The 22,197-nt window shown below is 47.7% G+C and overlaps 1 protein-coding gene across 4 annotated transcripts; it reads right to left on the reverse strand.

Annotated features, from left to right (window-relative positions):
* Window positions 1-1,549: 1,549 nt before the first annotated feature.
* On the reverse strand, window positions 1,550-16,486 carry LOC139238070 (zinc finger protein 45-like). Of its 4 annotated transcripts, none has more exons than XM_070867431.1 (3): window positions 16,416-16,486; window positions 1,798-2,763; window positions 1,550-1,713 (listed from the first exon to the last, which is right to left on the reverse strand). In XM_070867431.1, exons 2-3 carry the CDS (start codon window positions 2,654-2,656, stop codon window positions 1,706-1,708), a joined length of 867 nt encoding a protein of 288 aa, XP_070723532.1. In that variant the 5' UTR covers window positions 2,657-2,763; window positions 16,416-16,486; the 3' UTR covers window positions 1,550-1,705. The 4 variants fall into 4 exon arrangements, with proteins under 4 accessions (XP_070723532.1, XP_070723531.1, XP_070723530.1 ...); XM_070867430.1 differs by adding an exon at window positions 14,812-15,252 and having other exon boundaries at window positions 1,550-2,763; XM_070867429.1 differs by adding an exon at window positions 14,713-15,252 and having other exon boundaries at window positions 1,550-2,763.
* Window positions 16,487-22,197: the final 5,711 nt, after the last annotated feature.

The raw sequence follows: 22,197 nt of genomic DNA on the forward strand, positions 1-22,197 counted from the left end.
ACCTTCAGTGATTGGTGCACATATACTCCTGGGTCTCTCTGTTCATGCACCCCTTTAGTTTATATTTACTCTCCTCTTTCTTCCTCCCAAAATGTATCACTTTTAAACTTTTCTCCGTTAAATTTCATCTGCTACATAGACACGCTGGTGGAATGGGTGAACATGTCTTCCTGAAGTCTATCACTATCCTCCTCACTGTTCACTGTACTTCCAAGTTTTGTGTGAGCTGTAGATTTGGAAATTGTGCCCTGTACACCCAAGTCTAGGTCATTAATATAGATTAAAAAAAGCAGTGGCCCCAATACCGACCTCTGGGGAACACCACTTCCTCCAGTCTGAAAAACAACCGTTCACCACTACTCTGTGTGTGTCACTTAGCCACTTTCATATCCATGCTGCCACTGTCCCTGTTATTCCATGGGCTTCGATTTTGCTGGTATTGGTAACACGCCTGGGATCAGTAAACACAAAACCCAGTCTGTTAATCACTTTCAGCTCCTGGACTTAGCATGTGTCCCACAGCATCTCTTCTCCCTTCATTATGTGAATAGGGCATCACGCCTGTAAACCTGGTTTAAGTTTATATCCACTCAGCAAATCTATTTAAGAAAAGCCTGTAGGCCAATGAGACACTGTTAAGGTGCCAGTGTGCTACTGGTTTGATTGACATTTTGCCTTTAATGAACTCCGTATCTTGGTCTCCGTATTTAAGGAAGGATATACCTGCATTGGAGGCAGTTCAGAGAAGGTTCACGAGGTTGATTCCGGAGATGAGGGAATTTACTTATGAAGATAGCTTGAATAGGTTGGGCCTAAGCACATTGGAGTTCAGAAGAATGAGAGATGATTTTATCGAAACATAAGATAATGAGGGGGCTCGACAAGGTGGATGCAGAGAGGATATTTCCATTTATATGGGAAACTAAAACTAGGGGACATAGTCTTAAAATAAGGGGCCACCCAATTAAAACTGAGATGAGGAATTTCTTCTCTGAGGGTGGTAAATCCATGGAATTCTCTGCCCAGGAGAGCTATGGAGGCTGGGTCTTTGAATATATTTAAGGCGGAGATAGAGAGATGTTTGAGCGATAAGTGAGTAAAGGCTTATGGGGAGTGGGCAGGGAAGTGGAACTGAGTCCATGATCAGATCAGCCATGACCTTATTGAATGGCGGACCAGGCCCGAGAGGCCAAATGGCCTACTCCAGCTCCTATTTATTATGTTCTCATGTTCTAATTGAACATTTCTCCCAGGGTAACCTTGTCTGAAATGAAATATGTGTTTTTTAATAAGCCTCAGGTCCTTGCTCATGTCTGCTGCAGATTCCGGAGTTGATGGGATTGACTTATGATGATAGGTTGAGTAGGTTGAGCCTATACACATTGGAGTTCAGAAGAATGAGGTGATCTCAGTGTGTCCCTGAAGGACTGTGTCCAGGCTGAAGTTCTGTTCCCCCCTGTAAGATCCTCCCCATAGATTGTCCTTTCTCAACTCCAGCCAGGTGATGCTAAACCCTCAGGTGGGAAAGACAAAAAACCACAGCAATGTGTTTAAAGCAACACTAATTTATATGTCTGTATCCCAAATATTAAACCCCTTTCCAGTTACAGGATTTATTAACATCAGCGTTATAAACCCCAACTATCAAAATGAAGTCAATGCAGTCCAGAATGCGATTAACAGCAGAATCCAACCCCTGCGTTCACTAGTGAACTCGCTGGTGTGTCAACAGGTTGGATGATGTAGTGAATCCCTTCCCACAGTCGGAGCAGGTGAACGGCCTCTCCCCAGTGTGACCTCGCTGGTGTTTCAGCAGTTGGGATGATGTAGTGAATCCCTTCCCACAGTCGGAGCAGGTGAACGGCCTCTCCCCAGTGTGAACTCGCTGGTGTATCAGCAGATTGGATGACTGAGTGAATCCCTTCCCACAGTCGGAGCAGGTGAACGGCCTCTCCCCAGTGTGAACTCGCTGGTGTATCAGCAGGTTGGATGACCGAGTGAATCCCTTCCCACAGTCGGAGCAGGTGAATGGTCTCTCCCCAGTGTGACCTCGCTGGTGACTCAGCAGGCTGGATGATGTAGTGAATCCCTTCCCACAGTCGGAGCAGGTGAATGGCCTCTCCCCAGTGTGAACTCGCTGGTGTGTCAGTAGGTGGGATGATGTAGTGAATCCCTTCCCACAGTTGGAGCAGGTGAATGGCCTCTCCCCAGTGTGAACTCGATGGTGTATCAGCAGGTCGGATGATGTAGTGAATCCCTTCCCACAGTCGGAGCAGGTGAACGGTCTCTCCCCAGTGTGACCTCGCTGGTGTCTCAGCAGGTGGGATAACTGAGTCAATCCCTTCCCACAGTCGGAGCAGGTGAACGGCCTCACCCCAGTGTGAACTCGCTGGTGTATCAGCAGGTCGGATGATGCAGTGAATCCCAACCCACAGTTGGAACAGGTGAACGGCCTCTCCCCAGTGTGAACTCGCCGATGTGTTTCCAGCTGGGACGGGTAGTTGAAACGTATCCCACAATCTCCATATTTACACAGTTTCTCCCCAGTGTGACTGCACTTGTGTCTCTCCAGGTTGGATGATTGACTGAAGCCTTGTCCACACACAGAGCACGTGTACCGTTTCTCCCCACTGTGAACGGTGCCTTCTGCTTCCATGGTCAAAAGCTGATGATATTCCAGTCCCGATGTACCGAGTGACTGCAAGATCTTGAGGTGATGTTTGGTTTGAGCTTCCAGTCTCCAAATCCTCCCCTTTTAACAGCCTGTAAAGTGAATTTCAAACAGGAAAAAGGGAGTGTGAGAGAGAACCCACAAAAACACAAAGGCAGGTTGTGAAATGGAGCTTAATGAATCTGGTCATTTGTGGGGCCGGCACTAGAAAAAAGTGACCATGAAAGCTGCCGGATTGTCGTAAAAACACATCTGGGTCAGTACTGTCCTTCAGGGAAGAGAACCCGGGGACCGAGAGCCGCACTCGGTGTTGCCCGGGAACCGAGAGCCGCACTTGGTCTTGCCCGGGGACCGAGAGCCACACTCGGTGTTGCCCGGAGACTGAGAGCCACACTTGGTGTTGCCCGGGGATTGAGAGCCAAACTCGGTGTTGCCCGGAGACTGAGAGCCACACTCGGTGTTGCCCGGGGACTGAGAGCCACACTCGGTGTTGCCCGGGGACTGAGAGCCGCACTTGGTCTTGCCCGGGGACCGAGAGCCGCACTCGGTGTTGCCCGGGGACTGAGAGCCAAACTCGGTGTTGCCCGGAGACTGAGAGCCACACTCGGTGTTGCCCAGGGACTGAGAGCCACACTCTGTGTTGCCCGGGGACTGAGAGCCACACTCGGTGTTGCCCGGGGACCGAGAGCCGCACTCGGTGTTGCCCGGGGACCGAGAGCCGCACTCGGTGTTGCCCGGGGACCGAGAGCCGCACTCGGTGTTGCCCGGGGACCGAGAGCCACACTCGGTGTTGCCCGGGGACCGAGAGCCACACTTGGTGTTGCCCGGGGACCGAGAGCCGCACTCGGTGTTGCCCGGGGACCGAGAGCCGCACTCGGTGTTGCCCGGGGACCGAGAGCCGTACTCGGTGTTGCCCGGGGACCGAGAGCCACACTCGGCCTTGCCCGGGTACCGAGAGCCACACTCGTCCTTGCCCGGGGACCGAGAGCCGCACTTGGTGTTGCCCGGGGACCGAGAGCCAAACTCGGTGTTGCCCGGAGACTGAGAGCCACACTCGGTGTTGCCCGGAGACTGAGAGCCACACTCGGTGTTGCCCGGGGACTGAGAGCCGCACTCGGTGTTGCCCGGGGACCGAGAGCCGCACTCGGTGTTGCCCGGGGACCGAGAGCCACACTCGGTGTTGCCCGGGGACCGAGAGCCACACTCGGTGTTGCCCGGGGACCGAGAGCCACACTTGGTGTTGCCCGGGGACTGAGAGCCACACTCGGTGTTGCCCGGGGACTGAGAGCCTCACTCGGTGTTGCCCGGGGACCGAGAGCCGCACTCGGTGTTGCCCGGGGACCGAGAGCCGTACTCGGTGTTGCCCGGGGACCGAGAGCCACACTCGGCCTTGCCCGGGTACCGAGAGCCACTCTCGTCCTTGCCCGGGGACCGAGAGCCACACTCGGTGTTGCCCGGGGACCGAGAGCCACACTCGGCCTTGCCCGGGGACCGAGAGCCACACTCGGCCTTGCCCGGGGACTGAGAACCGCACTCGGTTAAAAAGGAGGCAGACAAAAAGCAGGAAACTATAGACCAGTTCGCCTAACATCTGTGGATAGGAAAATGTTGAAGAGTTCATTCTTAAAGAAGCATTAGCACGCCATTTGGAAAAGCATAATTCGGTCAGGCAGTCAGCATGGATTTATGAAGGGGAAGTTAAGTTTGACAAATTTGCTGGAATTCTTTGAGCATGTAATGAACAGGGTGGATAAAGTGGGTGTGGTGTATTTGGTCTCCCAGAAGGCATTTGACAAGGTGCCATATAAAAGATTACTGCACAAGATAAAAGTTCACGGGCTGGGGGTAATATATTAGCATGGATCGAGGTTTGGCTAACTAACAGACAACAGAGAGTTTGCTGTTTGCTGGCGATATAAAGATGGGAGGAAAAGCAATGTGTGAGGAGGACACAAATAATCTGCAAAAGGACACAGACAGGCTAAGTGAGTGCGCAAAAATTTGGCAGATGGAGTATAATGTTGGAAAGTGTGAGGTCATGCATTATGGCAGAAAAAAAATCAAAGAGCAAGTTATTATTTAAATGGAGAAAGATTGCAAAGTGCTGCAGTACAGCGGGACCTGGGGGTACTTGTGTATGAAACACAAAAGGTTAGTATGCAAGTACAGCAGGTGATCAGGAAGGCCAATTGAATCTTGGCCTTTATTGCAAAGGGGCTGGAGTATAAAAACAGGGAAGTCTTGCTACAGTTATACAAGTTATTGGTGAGACCACACCTTGAATACTGCGTGCAGTTTTGGTTTCCATGTTTATAAAAGGATATACTTGCTTTGGAGGAAGTTGAGAGAAGGTTCACTAGGTTGATTCCGGAGATGAGGGGGTTGACTTATTAGAAAAGATTGAGGAGGTTGGGCCTCTACTCATTGAATTCAGAAGAACGAATGAGAGGTGATTTATCAAAACGTATAAGATAATGAGGGGGCTTGATAAGGTGGTAGCAGAGAGGATGTTTTCACTGATCGGGGAGACTACAACTAGGGGGCACAATCTTAGAATAAGGGGCCCCCATTTAAAACTGAGATGAGGAGGAATTTCTTCTCTCAGAGGGTTCTAAACCTGTGGAATTTGCTGCCTCAGAGAGCTGTGGAAGCTGGGACATTGAATATATTTAAGACAGAGATAGACATTGTCTTAACTGATAAGGGAATAAGGGGTTATGGGGAGCGGGCAGGGAAGTGGTCCTGAGTCCATAATCGGATCAGCCATGATCGTATTAAATGGTGGAGCAGGCTCGAGGGGCCGTATGGCCTACTCCTGCTCCTATTTCTTATGTTCTTATTTTCTTATATAGTGGGTGTCTGGTATGGGAGTGTGGATTTGATTCTGTATCTGTCCATCTCTGGTATGTGGATGAGGGTTTTACTCTGTATGTTAGTTTCTGATAAGAGAGCGTGGGTTTTATCCAGTACCTGTCAATTTCTGGTAATTGTCTGTGGGTTTCATTCTGTAACAAAAAGGGCCACATTACAACAATAAGAGTGTTTAAAAAAAACAAGCCTGAAAGCTCTGAGTCTCAAAGCGAGAAGCATTCGTAATAAGGTGGACGAATTAACTGCACAGATAGCTGTTAACGGATATGATGTAATTGGGATTACTGAGACATGGCTCCAGGGTAACCAAGGCTGGGAACATAACATCCAGGGGTATTCAATATTCAGGAAGGATAGCCAGAAAGGAAAAGGAGGTGGGGTAGTGTTAATGGTTAAAGAGGAGGTCAATGCAATAGTAAGGTAGGACATTAGCTGGGATAATGTGGAATCTATATGTGTAGAGCTGCGAAACACCAAAGTGCAGAAAACGTTAGTTGGGGTTATGTACAGACCACTAAAAAGTAGTAGGGAGGTTGGGGATGGCATCAAACAGGAAATTAGGGATGCGTGCAATAAGGGTACAGCAGTTATCACGGGTAACCTTAACCTCGATATTGATTGGGCTAACCAAACTTAGCAATACTGTGGAGGAGGTTTTTCTGGAGTGCCTCAGGGATGATTTTCTGGCCCAATATGTTGAGGAACCAACTGGAGAGCAGGCCATCCTAGACTGGGTCTTGTGTAACGAGAGTGGATTAATTAGCAATCTGGTCATGCGTGGCCCCTTGGGGAAGAGTGACCATAATATGGTAGAATTCTTCATTAAGCTGGAGAGTGACACAGTTAACTCAGAGACTAGGGACCTGAACTTAAAGGAAACTTCAATGGTATGAGACGTGATTTGGCTGGGATAAACTGGTGAATGATACTTAAAGGGTTGACGGTGGATAGGCAATGGCAGACATTTAAAGATCACATGGATGAATTACAACTATTGTACATCCCTGTCTGGCATAAAAATAAAACCGAAAAGGTGGCTCAACCGTGGCTAACAAGAGAAATTAGGGACAGTGTTAAATCCAAGGAAGAGGCATATAAATTGTCCAGAAAAAGCAGCAAACCTGAGGACTGGGAGAAATTTAGAATTCAGCAGAGGAGGACAAAGGGTCTATTTAGGAGGGGGAAAATAGAGTATGAGAATAAGCTTGCAGGGAACATAAAAACTGACTGCAAAAGCTTCTATAGATATGTGAAGAGAAAAAGATTGATGAAGACAAACATGGTCCCTTGCAGTCAGAATCAGGTGAATTCATAATAGGTAACAAGGAAATGACAGACCAATTGAACAAATACTTTGGTTCTGTCTTCACGAAGGAAGACACGAATAACCTCCCAAAATTACTAGGGGACCGAGGGTCTAACAGGAAGGAGGAACTGAGGGAAATCCTTATTAGTCAGGAAATGGTTGTTGGGAAACTGATGGAACTGAAGGCCGATAAATCCCCAGGGCCTGATAGTCTGCATCCCAGAGTAGTTAAAGAAATGGCCCTAGAAATAGAAGATGCATTGGTGGTCATTTTCCTGAATTTCATGGACTATGGATCAGTACCTATGGATTGGAGGGTAGCTAATGTAACCCCTCTTTTTAAAAAAAGGAGGGGGAGAGAAAACAGGGAATTATAGACCGGTTTGCCTGACATTGGTGGTGGGGAAAATGCTGGAATCAATTATTAAAGATGTAATAGCAGATCATTTGGAAAGCAGTGACAGGATTGGTCCAAGTCAGCATGGATTTATGAAAGGGAACTCATGCTTGACAAATCTTCGAGAGTGTTTTGAGGATGTAACTAGTAGAGTGGATAAGGGAGAACCAGTGGATGTGGTGTATTTGGAATTTCAAAAGACTTTTGACAAGGTCCCACACAAGAGATTAGTGTGCAAAATTAAAGCACATGGTATTGGGGGCAATGTATTGACGTGGATAGAGAACCGGTTGGCAGACAGGAAGCAGAGAGTAGGAATAAACGGGTCTTTTTCAGAATGGCAGGCAGTGACTAGTGGGGTGCTGCAAGGTTCAGTGCATTGATCCCAACTATTTACAATATATATTAATGATTTAGACGATGGAATTGAAGGTAATATCTCCAAGTTTGCAGATGACACTAAGCTGGGTGGCAGTGTGAGCTGTGAGTAGGATGCTAAGAGGCTGCAGAGTGAATTGGACAGGTTAGGTGAATGGACAATTGCATGGCAGATGCAGTATAATGTGGATTATTGTGAGGTTATCAACTTTGGTGGCAAAAACAGGAAGGCAGATTATCTGAATGGTGAGAGATTAGTAAAATGGGAGGTGCAAATAGACCTGGGTGTCATGGTACATCAAGTCACTGAAGGTAGGCATGCAGGTCCAGCAGGCAGTAAAGAAAGCAACTGGCATGCTGGCCTTCATAGCGAGGGGGTTTGAGTATAGGAGCAGGGAGGTGTTACTGCAGTTGTACAGGGCCTTGGTGAGGCCACACCTTGAGTATTGTGTGCAGTCTTGGTCTATTAATCTGAGCAAGGACTTGCTTGCTATTGAGGGAGTGCAGCGAAGGTTCACCAGACTAATTCCCGGGATGGCAGGACTGACATATGAAGAAAGACTGGATCAGCTAGGTTTACACTCACTGGAATTTAGAAGAATGAGAGGGGATCTCATAGAAACATATAAAATAATGACGGGACTGGACAGGTTAGAGGCAGGAAGAATGTTCCTGATGTTGGGGAAGTCCAGAATCAGGGTCACAGTCTAAGGATAAGGGATAAGCCATATCGGACTGAAATGAGGAGAAACTTTTTCACCCAGAGAGTGGTAAACCTGTGCAATTCTCTACCACAGAAAGTTGTGGAGTCCAGTTCGTTGGATATATTCAAGAGGGAGTTAGATGTGGCCCTTACGGCTAAGGGGATCAGGGGGTATAGAGAGAAAGCGGGAGTGAGGTACTGAAGTTGCATGATCAGATTGAATGGTGGTGCAGGCTCGAAGGGCCGAATGGCCTACTCCTGCACCTATTTTCGATGTTTCTTTCCATTCTTGGTGTGTGAGTGTGTTCTGCGCTGTATCTGTCCATTTCTGTTATGTGAATGTGAGCTCTACTCCATACCCGTCATTCTCCAGTATGTTAGTATTGTTTTACTGTGTACCACCAATTCCTGAGAGAGTATTGGTTTTACTTTCGAACTGTCAATTTGTGTTATGGAGGTGAGTTTTCTGCTGAATCTGTCGGTATCTGGTAAATGAGTCTGAGTTTTACTCTGTATCTATCCGTCTCTGGTATGTGAGTGTGGGCCTTTATCTGTATCTCTCCATTTCTGTTATGGGAGCCTGGGTTTTATTCTGTACCTGTCAAGTTCTGATCTGTGATTGTGGGCCTTACTCTATAGCTGCCAGTTTCTGTTTAATTGTGAGTGGACTTTCCTTTGTACCTGTTAGTTTCTGGAATGAAAGAGAGATCTTTACCCTGTACCTGTCAATTACTGGTTCGTGAGTCTGGGCATGTCACTGTATGTCAATTTATGTTAAGGGAATATGGATTTTAAGATGTCAGCCTCTGATATGTGAGTATGGGTTTTATACTGTATCACTCAGTCTCTGATATGTGAGTGTGGGTTTTATACTGTATCACTCAGTCTCTGATATGTGAGTGTGGGTTTTATACTGTATCACTCAGTCTCTGATATGTGAGTGTGGGTTTTATACTGTATCACTCAGTCTCTGATATGTGAGTGTGGGTTTTATACTGTATCACTCAGTCTCTCATATGTGAGTGTGGGTTTTATACTGTATCACTCAGTCTCTGATATGTGAGTGTGGGTTTTATACTGTATCTCTCAGTCTCTGATATGTGAGCATGGGTTTTATACTGTATCACTCAGTCTCTGATATGTGAGTGTGGGTTTTATACTGTATCATTCAGTCTCTGATATGTGAGTGTGGGTTTTATACTGTATCTCAGTCTCTCATATGTGAGTATGGGTTTTATACTGTATCACTCAGTCTCTGATATGTGAGTGTGGGTTTTATACTGTATCACTCAGTCTCTGATATGTGAGTATGGGTTTTATACTGTATCTCTCAGTCTCTGATATGTGAGTGTGGGTTTTATACTGTATCACTCAGTCTCTGATATGCAAGTGTGTGTATTTTTCTGTAATTGTCAGGTTTTGGTGTGTGTTGAGGTTTAATCTGTGCCTCTCAGTTTCTGCTGCGGTAGTCTGAGTTTAATCTGTATTTTCCAGTCTCTGGTATGTGAACGTGAGAATCAATGTTAATTTTTACCTGTATTTCTCTGATATGTGAGTGAAGAGTTTGCGTTCTCCGTGTCATTGTTCTGATGTGTGTGTGAGGGTTTTACTCTGCCCCGATCAGTTTCTGCGATGCAAGTAACAATTTTACTTACTGCCTTTCAGTTTTCCGATATGTGCCCATGGGATTTACACTTTACCTGTCACTCTCTGGTATGTAAGTGGGGATTTTATTCTGTTACTGTCACTTTCATATATGTGGGTGTGTGTTGTATAATGTATCTGTCAGTCTGTGGTACGGGAATGTGGGTTTTATTCTGCACCTGTCATCTTCTGGTATGTTCGGGGGGTTTAAATACTGAATCCGTCAGATTCTGAAACATGAATATGGCTTTTGCTCTGTACCCATCAGCTTCTGATATGCGAGTGTGGTTTATACTTTCTGTTTGACATTTTTTCTGACAGTTGATTGTGTTTTATTCTCTACCTGCCAGTTTCTGGCAAGTGAGTGTGGGTGTTTAATGTACCTGTCAGTGTGATCTGTTTCAATGGTGAAACAGCATGTGATTCTACTGCTCCATGTGGCTGTCAGATTCACAATGTAACTCTGCCACTTCGGATCACTGTGGGACTGACAGCTTCTGCTGCCTGTGACAATAGGATTGAGGCCAGTTCTGAGTCTCTGCGCTCTGTGAGTGATAATCTACTTACTGTGTGTGAGAAGGAGCTGCCTGCACTGTTCCTTGTAGAAACATAGAAACATAGAAAATAGGTGCAGGAGTAGGCCATTCGGCCCTTCTAGCCTGCACTGCCATTCAATGAGTTCATGGCTGAACATGCAACTTCAGTACCCCATTCCTGCTTTCTCACCATACCCCTTGATTCCCCTAGTAGTAAGGACTTCATCTAACTCCTTTTTGAATATATTTAATGAATTGGCCTCAACAACTTTCTGTGGTAGAGAATTCCACAGGTTCACCACTCTCTGGGTGAAGAAATTCCTCCTCATCTCAGTCCTAAATGGCTTCCCCCTTATCCTTAGACTGTGTCCCCTGGTTCTGGACTTCCCCAACATTGGGAACATTCTTCCTGCATCTAACCTGTCTAACCCCGTCAGAATTTTAAACGTTTCTATGAGGTCCCCTCTCATTCTTCTGAACTCCAGTGAATACAAGCCCAGTTGATCCAGTCTTTCTTGATAGGTCAGTCCCGCCACCCCGGGAATCAGTCTGGTGAACCTTCGCTGCACTCCCTCAATAGCAAGAATGTCCTTCCTCAGGTTAGGAGACCAAAACTGTACACAATACTCCAGGTGTGGCCTCACCAAGGCCCTGTACAATTGTAGCAACACCTCCCTGCCCTTGTACTCAAATCCCCTCGCTATGAAGGCCAACATGCCATTTGCTTTCTTAACCGCCTGCTGTACCTGCATGCCAACCTTTAATGACTGATGTACCATGACACCCAGGTCTCGTTGCACCTCTCCTTTTCCTAATCTGTCACCATTCAGATAATAGTCTGTCTCTCTGTTTTTACCACCAAAGTGGATAACCTCACATTTATCCACATTATACTTCATCTGCCATGCATTTGCCCACTCACCTAACCTATCCAAGTCGCTCTGCAGCCTCATAGAATCCTCCTCGCAGCTCACACTGCCACCCAACTTAGTGTCATCTGCAAATTTGGAGATACTACATTTAATCCCCTCGTCTAAATCATTAATGTACAGTGTAAACAGCTGGGGCCCCAGCACAGAACCTTGCGGTACCCCACTAGTCACTGCCTGCCATTCTGAAAAGTCCCCATTTACTCCTACTCTTTGCTTCCTGTCTGACAACCAGTTCTCAATCCATGTCAGCACACTACCCCCAATCCCATGTGCTTTAACTTTGCACATTAATCTCTTGTGTGGGACCTTGTCAAAAGCCTTCTGAAAGTCCAAATATACCACATCGACTGGTTCTCCCTTGTCCACTCTACTGGAAACATCCTCAAAAAATTCCAGAAGATTTGTCAAGCATGATTTCCCTTTCACAAATCCATGCTGACTTGGACCTATCATATTACCTCTTTCCAAATGCACTGCGATGACATCCTTAATAATTGATTCCATCATTTTACCCACTACCGATGTCAGGCTGACCGGTCTGTAATTCCCTGTTTTCTCTCTCCCTCCTTTTTTAAAAAGTGGGGTTACATTGGCTACCCTCCACTCCATAGGAACTGATCCAGAGTCAATGGAATGTTGGAAAATGACTGTCAATGCATCCACTATTTCCAAGGCCACCTCCTTAAGTACTCTGGGATGCAGTCCATCAGGCCCTGGGGATTTATCGGCCTTCAATCCCATCAATTTCCCCAACACAATTTCCCGACTAATAAGGATTTCCCTCAGTTCCTCCTCCTTACTAGACCCTCCGACCCCTTTTATATCATGAAGGTTGTTTGTGTCCTCCTCAGTGAATACCGAACCAAAGTACTTGTTCAATTGGTCCGCCATTTCTTTGTTCCCCGTTATGACTTCCCCTGATTCTGACTGCAGGGGACCTACGTTTGTCTTTACTAACCTTTTTCTCTTTACATATCTATAGAAACTTTTGTAATCCGTCTTAATGTTCCCTGCAAGCTTCTTCTCGTACTCCATTTTCCCTGCCCTAATCAAACCCTTTGTCCTCCTCTGCTGAGTTCTAAATTTCTCCCAGTCCCCGGGTTCGCTGCTATTTCTGGCCAATTTGTATGCCACCTCCTTGGCTTTAATGCTATCCCTGATTTCCCTTGACAGCCACGGTTGAGCCACCTTCCCTTTTTTATTTTTACGACAGACAGGAATGTACAATTGTTGTAGTTCATCCATGCGGTCTCTAAATGTCTGCCATTGCCCATCCACAGTCAACCCCTTCAGTATCATTCGCCAATCTATCCTAGCCAATTCACGCCTCATACCTTCAAAGTTAGCCTTCTTTAAGTTCTGGACCATGGTCTCTGAATTAACTGTTTCATTCTCCATCCTAATGCAGAATTCCACCATATTATGGTCACTCTTCCCCAAGGGGCCTCGCACAACGAGATTGCTAATTAATCCTCTCTCATTGCACAACACCCAGTCTAAGATGGCCTCCCCCCTAGTTGGTTCCTCGACATATTGGTCTAAAAAACCATCCCTTATGCACTCCAGGAAATCCTCCTCTACCGTATTGCTTCCAGTTTGGTTAACCCAATCTATGTGCATATTAAAGTCACCCATTATAACTGCTGCACCTTTATTGCACGCACCCCTAATTTCATGTTTGATGCCCTCCCCAACATCACTACTACTGTTTGGAGGTCTGTACACAACTCCCACTAACGTTTTTTGTCCTTTGGTATTCTGCAGCTCTACCCATATAGATTCCACATCATCCAAGCTAATGTCCTTCCGAACTATTGCCTTAATTTGCTCCTTAACCAGCAATGCTACCCCACCTCCTTTTCCTTTTATTCTATCTTTCCTGAATGTTGAATACCCCTGGATGTTGAGTTTCCAGCCCTGATTATCCTGGAGCCACGTCTCCGTAATCCCAATCACATCATATTTGTTAACATCTATTTGCACAGTTAATTCATCCACTTTATTGCGGATACTCCTTGCATTAAGACACAAAGCCTTCAGGCTTGTTCTTTTAACACCCTTTGTCCTTTTAGAATTTTGCTGTACAGTGGCCCTTTTTGTTCTTTGCCTTGGGTTTCTCTGCCCTCCACTTTTCCTCATCTCCTTTCTGTCTTTTGCTTTTGCCTCCTTTTTGTTTCCCTCTGTCTCCCTGCATTGGTTCCCATCCCCCTGCCATATCAGTTTAAATCCTCCCCAACAGCACTAGCAAACACGCCCCCTAGGACATTGGTTCCGGTCCTGCCCATGTGCAGACCGTCCGGTTTGTACTGGTCCCACCTCCCCCTGAACCGGTTCCAATGCCCCAGGAATTTGAATCCCTCCCTGTTGCACCACTGCTCAAGCCACGTATTCATCTGCGCTATCCTGCGATTCCTACTCTGACTATCACGTGGCACTGGTAGCAATCCCGAGATTACTACTTTTGAGGTCCTACTTTTTAATTTAGCTCCTCGCTCCTTAAATTCGTTTCGTAGGACCTCATCCCTCTTTTTACCTATGTCGTTGGTACCAATGTGTACCACGACAACTGGCTGTTCTCCCTCCCTTTTTAGAATGTCCTGCACCCGCTCCGAGACATCCTTGACCCTTGCACCAGGGAGGCAACATACCATCCTGGAGTCTCGGTTGAGGCCGCAGAAACGCCTATCTATTCCCCTCACCATTGAATCCCCAATCACTATTGCTCTCCCACACTTTTTCCTGCCCTCCTGTGCAGCAGAGCCAGCCACGGTGCCATGAACTTGGCTGCTGCTGCCCTCCCCTGATGAGTCATCCCCCTCAACAGTACCCAAAGCAGTGTATCTGTTTTGCAGGGGGATGACCACAGGGGACTCCTGCACTACCTTCCTTGCACTGCTCTTCCTGTTGGTCTTCCATTCCCTATCTGGCTGTGGACCCTTTCCCTGTGGTACGACCAACTCGCTACACGTGATACTCACGTCATTCTCAGCATCGTGGATGCTCCAGAGTGAATCCACCTTCAGCTCCAACTCCGCAACACGGTCTGTCAGGAGCTGGAGGCGGATACACTTCCCGCACACGTAATCGTCAGGGACACCGGAAGTGTCCCTGAGTTCCCACATGGTACAGGAGGAGCATAACACCCGACCGAGCTCTCCTGCCATGACTTAACCATTATATACACTTAAATTGGCAACAACAGTGTTAAAAGTTACTCACTGATATAGAAGAGAAAAAAGAAAAACTACTCACCAATCACCAGCCAATCACTTACCCTCTTGGCTGTGACGTCACCTTTTGATTTCTTTCTACTTCTTTTTTGCCTTCACCCTATAGCTGCACAAGTACGCCTTTTATAGGCTGCTCCACGCACCTCCGACTCTGGGCCCCGGACTCCCTGCTGTGCCTTTTATAGGCTGCTCCACGCACCTCCGACGCTGCTCCCGACGCTGGGCCCCGGACTCCCTGCTGTGCCTTTTATAGGCCTCTCCATGCACCTCCTCGACGCTGTTCCCGACTGCCGCCGACGCTGGGCCCCGGACTCCCTGCTGTGCCTTTTATAGGCCGCTCCACGCACCTCCGATGCTGCTCCCGACTGCCGCCGACTCTGGGCCCTGGACTCCCTGCTGTGCCTTTTATAGGCTGCTCCACGCACCTCCGATGCTGCTCCCGACTGCCGCCGACGCTGGGCCCCGGACTCCCTGCTGTGCCTTTTATAGGCCTCTCCATGCACCTCCTCGATGCTGCTCCCGACTGCCGCCGACTCTCTGGGTGGAGGAAAGATCTCATTTGTTCTGGCTGGTGAAGAATTTTGCTGTGAGAATAATAATACGAGAACATTATTAGTTCTAAGATATGGATTCGGGGGACAATACGATGTATCTGAGGGAGTGACAATGTAGCTCTCGATCATCAGCAACACGGTTTTGGGGAACTCAGTTCACCGAAATATAACGCGTCTTTAAAATATCTTCTCCCACTCTCCTCTCCTGGTACCTGCAATAGATGCACTTTGTGAAATTCCCCACATCCTCACTGTCAGACTGTGTTTCCACTGCTCACTGTCCAAGAACAACAGACACGGTGAGATTGGAACTGAATCAGGAACATTCACTACTGATTTGGGGAAAGAAAGCAGCAATGATTTGAAAGAGCGACTGGTTTACTTTCTCTGTTACCTTACACTGTCCACACACAGCTCGAGAATGGCCTCCCCCTTCCCCCACTCACACCATGTCCCGGAACTAGTTCCTGCTCCACTCTGCCTCTTACACACAGCCCCCGAGGGAACTAAACCTGGTTTGGAGAGAGAAAGCAGCAGATTGTAAATAGCGGATTCTGACCATTCTGTCTCCCTTACCCTGGACACACGCTGTCCACACACAGCCCCAGAATGGACTCTCCCTTCCCCCACTCACACCACGCACTGACACTGGTTCTTGGTCCACTCTGCCCCTTACACACAGCCCCCGACTCCCCGTGAACTCCCCCCGGACTCAATGCTGATCTCTGAGCCTTACCCCGGGGTCGTGGTGTCTCCAATCCCGGCTGTTTTAAACCATCTTCTTCCGCTCACTGAGTGAATGGTGATCACAGGCAGGGCTGGGGCAGGGGAGGGTGCATGTGCTATTCTGCTCACTGGGAATGACACAGGGGGTGGGGCTGAACCGCGCATGCGCAGCTCTCTGTATTAATTCAATCTGTAAAATTCAATTTACTTTTATCAGAATCTGAGCAAAGGAACTCAGCGGTTACTTTACCAAGATGGCCGCGCATGCGCTTTGCTGCTCACTGAACCAAGATGGCGGAGGACTGACCCTGCCTTCCTGTACAAAGAAGGCCGCCGTTACCCGGGGCCTGTGACCGGGAGAAAGCCTCGAGGCTGCAGCCGCCGATATTCCGGTTGTTATTCCGGGCTTCCGGCGGGCACCGGTTGTTTATGAAGCCTCCCCGGCTCCCCGCTGGTCCTTTACTCACCTCCGCCCCGCGGAAAATGGACTGTTTTGCGGAACAGATGTTCACCATGTCCTTTCCGCCATTACACGCACCGCGCATGCTCCAAACACAGCTCGGTCTCGCACCTGCGCACTGGGCCCCTGTAGTCTGGGCTCGGCACGTCCTCCGTCGCGGGGAATGCTGGGTAAATAGGAATGGAACGTCATGACTGGGACAGGATTTCCTGGGCCCCCAATTGGCACTGAACATGTTCATTCTGGCACTCAGTCATTGTTCCTGCTGCTCTGTATAACCCTGTCCCTGAGCTGGACAGTAATGTCCTGTCTCAGTATTGTTTCAAACACCCTGTGTCCAATATTTCATTTCTCCATAAAAATAGACTCATTAATGTTCCCGTCCCTTCCATTTTGGTCTTTTTCTTACTCTAGATTGTTTCACTTCTCACGTAATTCATCTTTTACCACATCAAATCCCAAACTTGTTTCATTTGAGTATCCGGCTTGTGGATGTCTCAGACTGAACCGGCGTGTCTCACTTTACACTCATTTAACGTTCCTTTCAACCAACCCTTGTAAGAACTATCTTGTGTAAGACTGTAAATCTGTTATTTTCTGTATTTAACGATTGTTGAATGCGGTTAATAGATCTTCACACATACTGCATGTGATCAACTTTGAAATGTTCTGACCTTTGTAATTGCCTTTGCTAATTTTGATGGGTTAGTTGATTACAATTACTTATTACTAGCATACCTTGCAGTATTTCTTCCATCAAAATAATTGTTTAAATACTTCCTTTATCAGGTCTTTAGCTTCCCCACTGATCTCTGTTTCTTCTTGTGGGAGAATCGAGAACTAGGTGGCAAAGTCTGAGCTTAAGGGGGGCCCCAATTAAAATGGAAATGAAGAGGAATTTCTTCTCTCAGAGGGTTTTGAATCTCTGAAATTCTCTACCCCAAAGAACAGTGGAGTCTGGGTCATTGAAAATATTTAAGTTGCAGATAGAGTGATTTTTGAAAGAGAGTGGAGTCAAGGTTTATGGGGAGAGGGCAGGGAAGCGGAATTGAGGCCAAGATCAGATCAGCCAAGATCTTATTGAATGGCAGGGTGGGCTGAAGGGGCCTGATGGCTGCTGCTGCCCCTATTTCTTATGTTGTTAGCGTTGGTTAGGGGCTGGGTTTAGATGTAGGTTTAGTGGTTGTGGTTTGTGGTTATTTGTTTAGGATTGGAATTAGTGATTGGAATAGTCAATAGGATATTCGGCTTAGGATATAATGATTAACTTAGAAAGCACTATTGGCAATATAAGTGTTACTGGACATGCCCTTTTCCATTTCATGTTTTTAAACTCACAGAGCCGAGTCACAAAACAGCCTCACAATGTGTTCATTCAAGGAACCAGCTTACTGCACAAGCCTCATTTCTTTCTGTCAACAACACATCGTAATCTCAACATTTCTCATGGAAAAATAAATTAGTGACATTAGATTTGGGTATTTTGGAACAATAACAGATGGATACAGTTGTTGCACTGGTTACATCTAATCATCAACCTGCCTGAAAAGGACTTCTGGCAATAATCTGTCACCAGGCCCCACCAGTCACCGTCTGATTCCTCCATCGTCTCTTCATTCATTACCCACCATTCCCCCTAACTGGAGCTGCTTTCACCGGCATGACCATTCTCCATACTGAGGCTATCTCATTATCAAGCAGAGCATAATCACCGGCACGGACTGGTTAGTCCGAGTGGCTCATTTCTGTGTAATTCTGTAATTTTGTAGTCTCATTGTAAGTGGTCCCTGGATTTGATGATTCATTGTAACTGGTCCCTGGATTTGGTGCCTCAGTGTAAGGGGTGCCTGGATTTGGTGGCTCAGTGTAAGGGGTCCCTGGATTTGATGCCTCAGTGTAAGGGGTCCATGGATTTTGTGCCTCAGTGTAAGGGGTCCCTGGATTTGGTGCCTCAGTGTAAGGGGTCCATGGATTTGGTGCCTCAGTGTAACGGGTCCCTGGATTTGGTGCCTCAGTGTAAGGGGTCCCTGGATTTGATGACTCAGTGTTAGGGGTTCCTGGATTTGGTGCCTCAGTGTAAGGGGTCCCTGGATTTGATTCCTCAGTGTAAGGGGTCCCTGGATTTGGTGCCTCAGTGTAAGGGGTCCCTCGATTTGGTGTCTCAGTGTAAGGGGTCCCTGGATTTGATGCCTCAGTGTAAGGGGTCCCTGGATTTGGTGCCTCAGTGTAAGGGGTCCCTGGATTTGGTGCCTCAGTGTAAGGGGTCCCCGGATTTAATGTCTCAGTGTAAGGGGTCCCTGGACTTGGTGCCTCAGTGTAAGGGGTCCCCTGATTTGATGCCTCAGTGTAAGGGATCCTGGATTTGATGTCTCAGTGTAAGTGGTCACTGAATTTGATACCTCAGTGTAAGGGGTCCCTGGATTTGATGTCTCAGTGTAAGGGGTCCCTGGATTTGATGCCTCAGTATAAGGGGTCCCTGGATATGGTGCCTCAGTGTAAGTGGTCCCTGGATTTGATGCCTCAGTGTAAGGAGTCCATGGATTTGATGCCTCAGTGTAAGTGGTCCCTGGATTTGATGCCTCAGTGTAAGGGGTCCCTGGATTTGGTGTCTCAGAGTAAGTTGTCCCTGGATTTGATGCCCCAGTGCAAGTGGCTCCTGGATTTGATGCCCCAGTGCAAGTGGTCCCTGGATTTGGAGTTACCATGAAAGTGGTTCCTGGATTTTGTGTCTTAATGGTGGTGGTCCCTGGATTTTGTCATGTATTCAACTATCATTGTAACCCATGTATAAGCTGACCTAAGTTGTACACCTTGAGAACATTGACCATAAGGGGGTGAACTTGTGGCAGACACTCCTAACCTGGACTTTCAGGTATAAAAGGGGAAGCTCCACCCACCTTCATCGCTTGAGATCTTGGTAATAAAGGTAACTGGTCACAAAGTGACCTTCTCTCAAGTATGGGCCTCGTGTCCATTTATACTGTATAGTAAGGACATATCATTGGCGACGAGAAACTGTGATTTAAACCACGCGAGCATGGCCACTAGCAGCAGAGAAGAGAGGTACTGTGTTGGTGGTGATTGGGACGACTTCATTGAGAGACTACAGCAAAGTTTTGTCACTAAGGAAAGTTTGGGACAGGATTCGGCCGACAAACGCAGGGCTCATCTCGACGGTTTGTGGATCCAGAATGTACTTCCTGATGAAGGCCCTTCACCCCAGAGAAGCCGGGGACAAGACATTCGAAGAGTTCAGTAAATTGATCGGGGAACACATTAAACCTGCGAGCAGCATGCACAAAGCGAGACACCAGTTTTACATGAACTGGCGGTGAGAAGGGCAAAGCGTTCCTGACTTCGTGGCAGATCTCCAGCGACTGGTGAGCCTATGTAAGTTTACAGATGCCGGCAGAGCGGAGATAATGCTTTTTTATTGAGGGCATCGGGCATGCTGGGGTTTTCAGGAAACTGATTGAGACCAAAGACTTGACCTTGGAAGCGGCTCTGACAGCCCAGACTTTAACTCAGGGGAGGAAGAGACCAGAATGATGTATGACAAAAATCTTGGCTCAAATGCGGCAAATGACAAGGGAGTCAACATTGTTAACACGGCACACAGTTCTCGAGGCAGACAAGGGCAATCGGACATGTCCCACCATGCAGTCGAACCAAAAAGGGTAATTCAACAGAGACAATGGATAGCTGAACGGTGAATCATGCCATTGCAATGGACAATGCGGCCAGTAATGGGGCAATCAACACCTGTTAATGTTGCACTTAAGGACAGTTACACAGACAGTCAGAGACGATCGACTGGTAATGGACCTTTTGTTTCCAATAACGGGTCCTCCAGTTCATGCTGGAGGTGTGAAGCCAAACACCTAGACAGAGCCTGCAGCTATCAGCAATATACCTGCAGAAACTGCAACGTCAGCGGTCATTTGGCGCTTATATGCACGAAGCCTGAAGCCAGGTTGAAGTACGAGGAGGACAAGCCCGATGTAAGCCCTACGAGGCCAAATGAATACTGTGGAAAATCACAGGAAGCTGAAGTTCAGCGAGTTCATGTGGAGCACATATACAGTTCATATGCCAGGACGCCACCAATAATGATGAAAGTGCTACTCAATGGCATCCCAGTATTAATGGAGCTAGACACGGGGGCCAGCCAGTCCTTGATGAGTATCAACCAGTTTGAAAGGTTGTGGGTGTCCAAGGCCAGGAGACCAAAATTATTGCCGATTGATGCACAGCTACGGACATATACAAAGGAGATTATTCCGGTGCTATATTCGGAGAACAGGTTGCCACTCTGCATTGTCCCAGGGGACGGTCCCACACTCCTGGGGAGAAGTTTGCTTGCTGTCATGAACTGAAAATGGGGCGAGGTCAAAGCATTTCTTTTGTGGAGCGAGTATCATGCTCACAGCTCCTGGACAAATTTGACTCATTATTTCAACCCGGCATTGGCACTTTCATGGGGGCTAAGGTAGTGATTCACATAAACCCGGACGCCAGGCCAGTACACCACAAGGCCAGAGCGGTGCCGTACGTGATGCGGGAAAAAATACAATGCGAATTCGACCGCCTGCTGAGGGAAGGCATCATCTTGCCAGTTGAATTCAGTGACTGGGCGAGCCCGATCGTGCCGGTGCACAAAGCGGATGGGTCGGTCAGGGTATGAGGCGCTTACAAGGCCACCATCAATCAGGTCTCACTCCAAGACCAGTACCCGCTACCGAGAGTGGAGGACCTCTTTGCGACACTATCCGCTGGCAAACTTTTTTCAAAATTGGACCTGACCTCAGCTCACATGACCCGGGAACTGGCGAGTGATTCAAAAAGGCTGACCACCATCACGACACACAAGGGGTTGTTTGAGTATAACAGATGTCCGTTCGGGATTCGTTCAGCCGCCGTGATCTTTCAGCAAAATACGGAAAGCCTCCTCAAGTCGATTCCAAGGACGGTGGTTTTTCAGGACAACATCCTCATCACGGGTCGCGATGCTGAAGATCATCTCCACGACCTGGATGAGGTGCTACGCAGACTGGACCGGGTAGGGCTGCGACTGAAAAAGGCAAAGTGCATCTTCTTAGCTCCAGAGGTAGAATTCCTGGGGAGGAGGGTAGCAGCAGATGGGATCAGACCTACTGTGTCCAAAACGGAAGCGATCCGGAGAGCACCCACACCCCGTAACACGACGGAGCTGCATTAATTCCTGAACTTTTTTGGTAACTTTCTTCCCAAATTGAGCATGCTGTTAGAGCCGCTACACGTTTTCCCACGCAAAGGTCGCGATTGGGTCTGAGGGAACATCCAGGAAAGGGCTTTTCATAGAGCACGCAACTTGTTATGCTCCAACAAACTGTTAACATTACATGACCCATGCTCTACCTGCTTCTCTCTGGAAAGAGAGAAGACTGCCCGGAAGAATCCCAGACTGAGGAAATTCAGAATCACGGTCACCTTCACAGCTAGTAGCAGCACTGTCCTTATCATGGAGTGAGGCTGCAGGTTTGGTTACAAGAGGTGGCAGAGTTCTATGAGCACCTCCTTTGTAAAGAGCAGAAACCTCCCACACTGCTTCTAGCTCAGGCTGAGGTCAAACAATTGCTCTTGGAAGGCCCTAGTTTGGCAGAAAATATGAGCTGGAGACAGATCACAAATCCCTAACGTCCCTTTTGGCCGACAACAAGGCCATAAATGTGAATGTGTCGGCCCGCATACAGAGGTGGGCACTTACATTAGCCGCCTATGACTACACAATTCAGCACAGATCGGGCACT

The sequence above is a fragment of the Pristiophorus japonicus genome, chromosome 25 (genome assembly GCF_044704955.1).
Source record: "Pristiophorus japonicus isolate sPriJap1 chromosome 25, sPriJap1.hap1, whole genome shotgun sequence".
NCBI lineage: Eukaryota > Metazoa > Chordata > Chondrichthyes > Pristiophoridae > Pristiophorus > Pristiophorus japonicus.

Excerpts from the sequence above, each read along its gene's own strand:
- LOC139238070 (XM_070867428.1), bottom strand. The coding sequence starts at position 2,656 with ATGGAAGCAGAAGGCACCGTTCACAGTGGGGAGAAACGGTACACGTGC.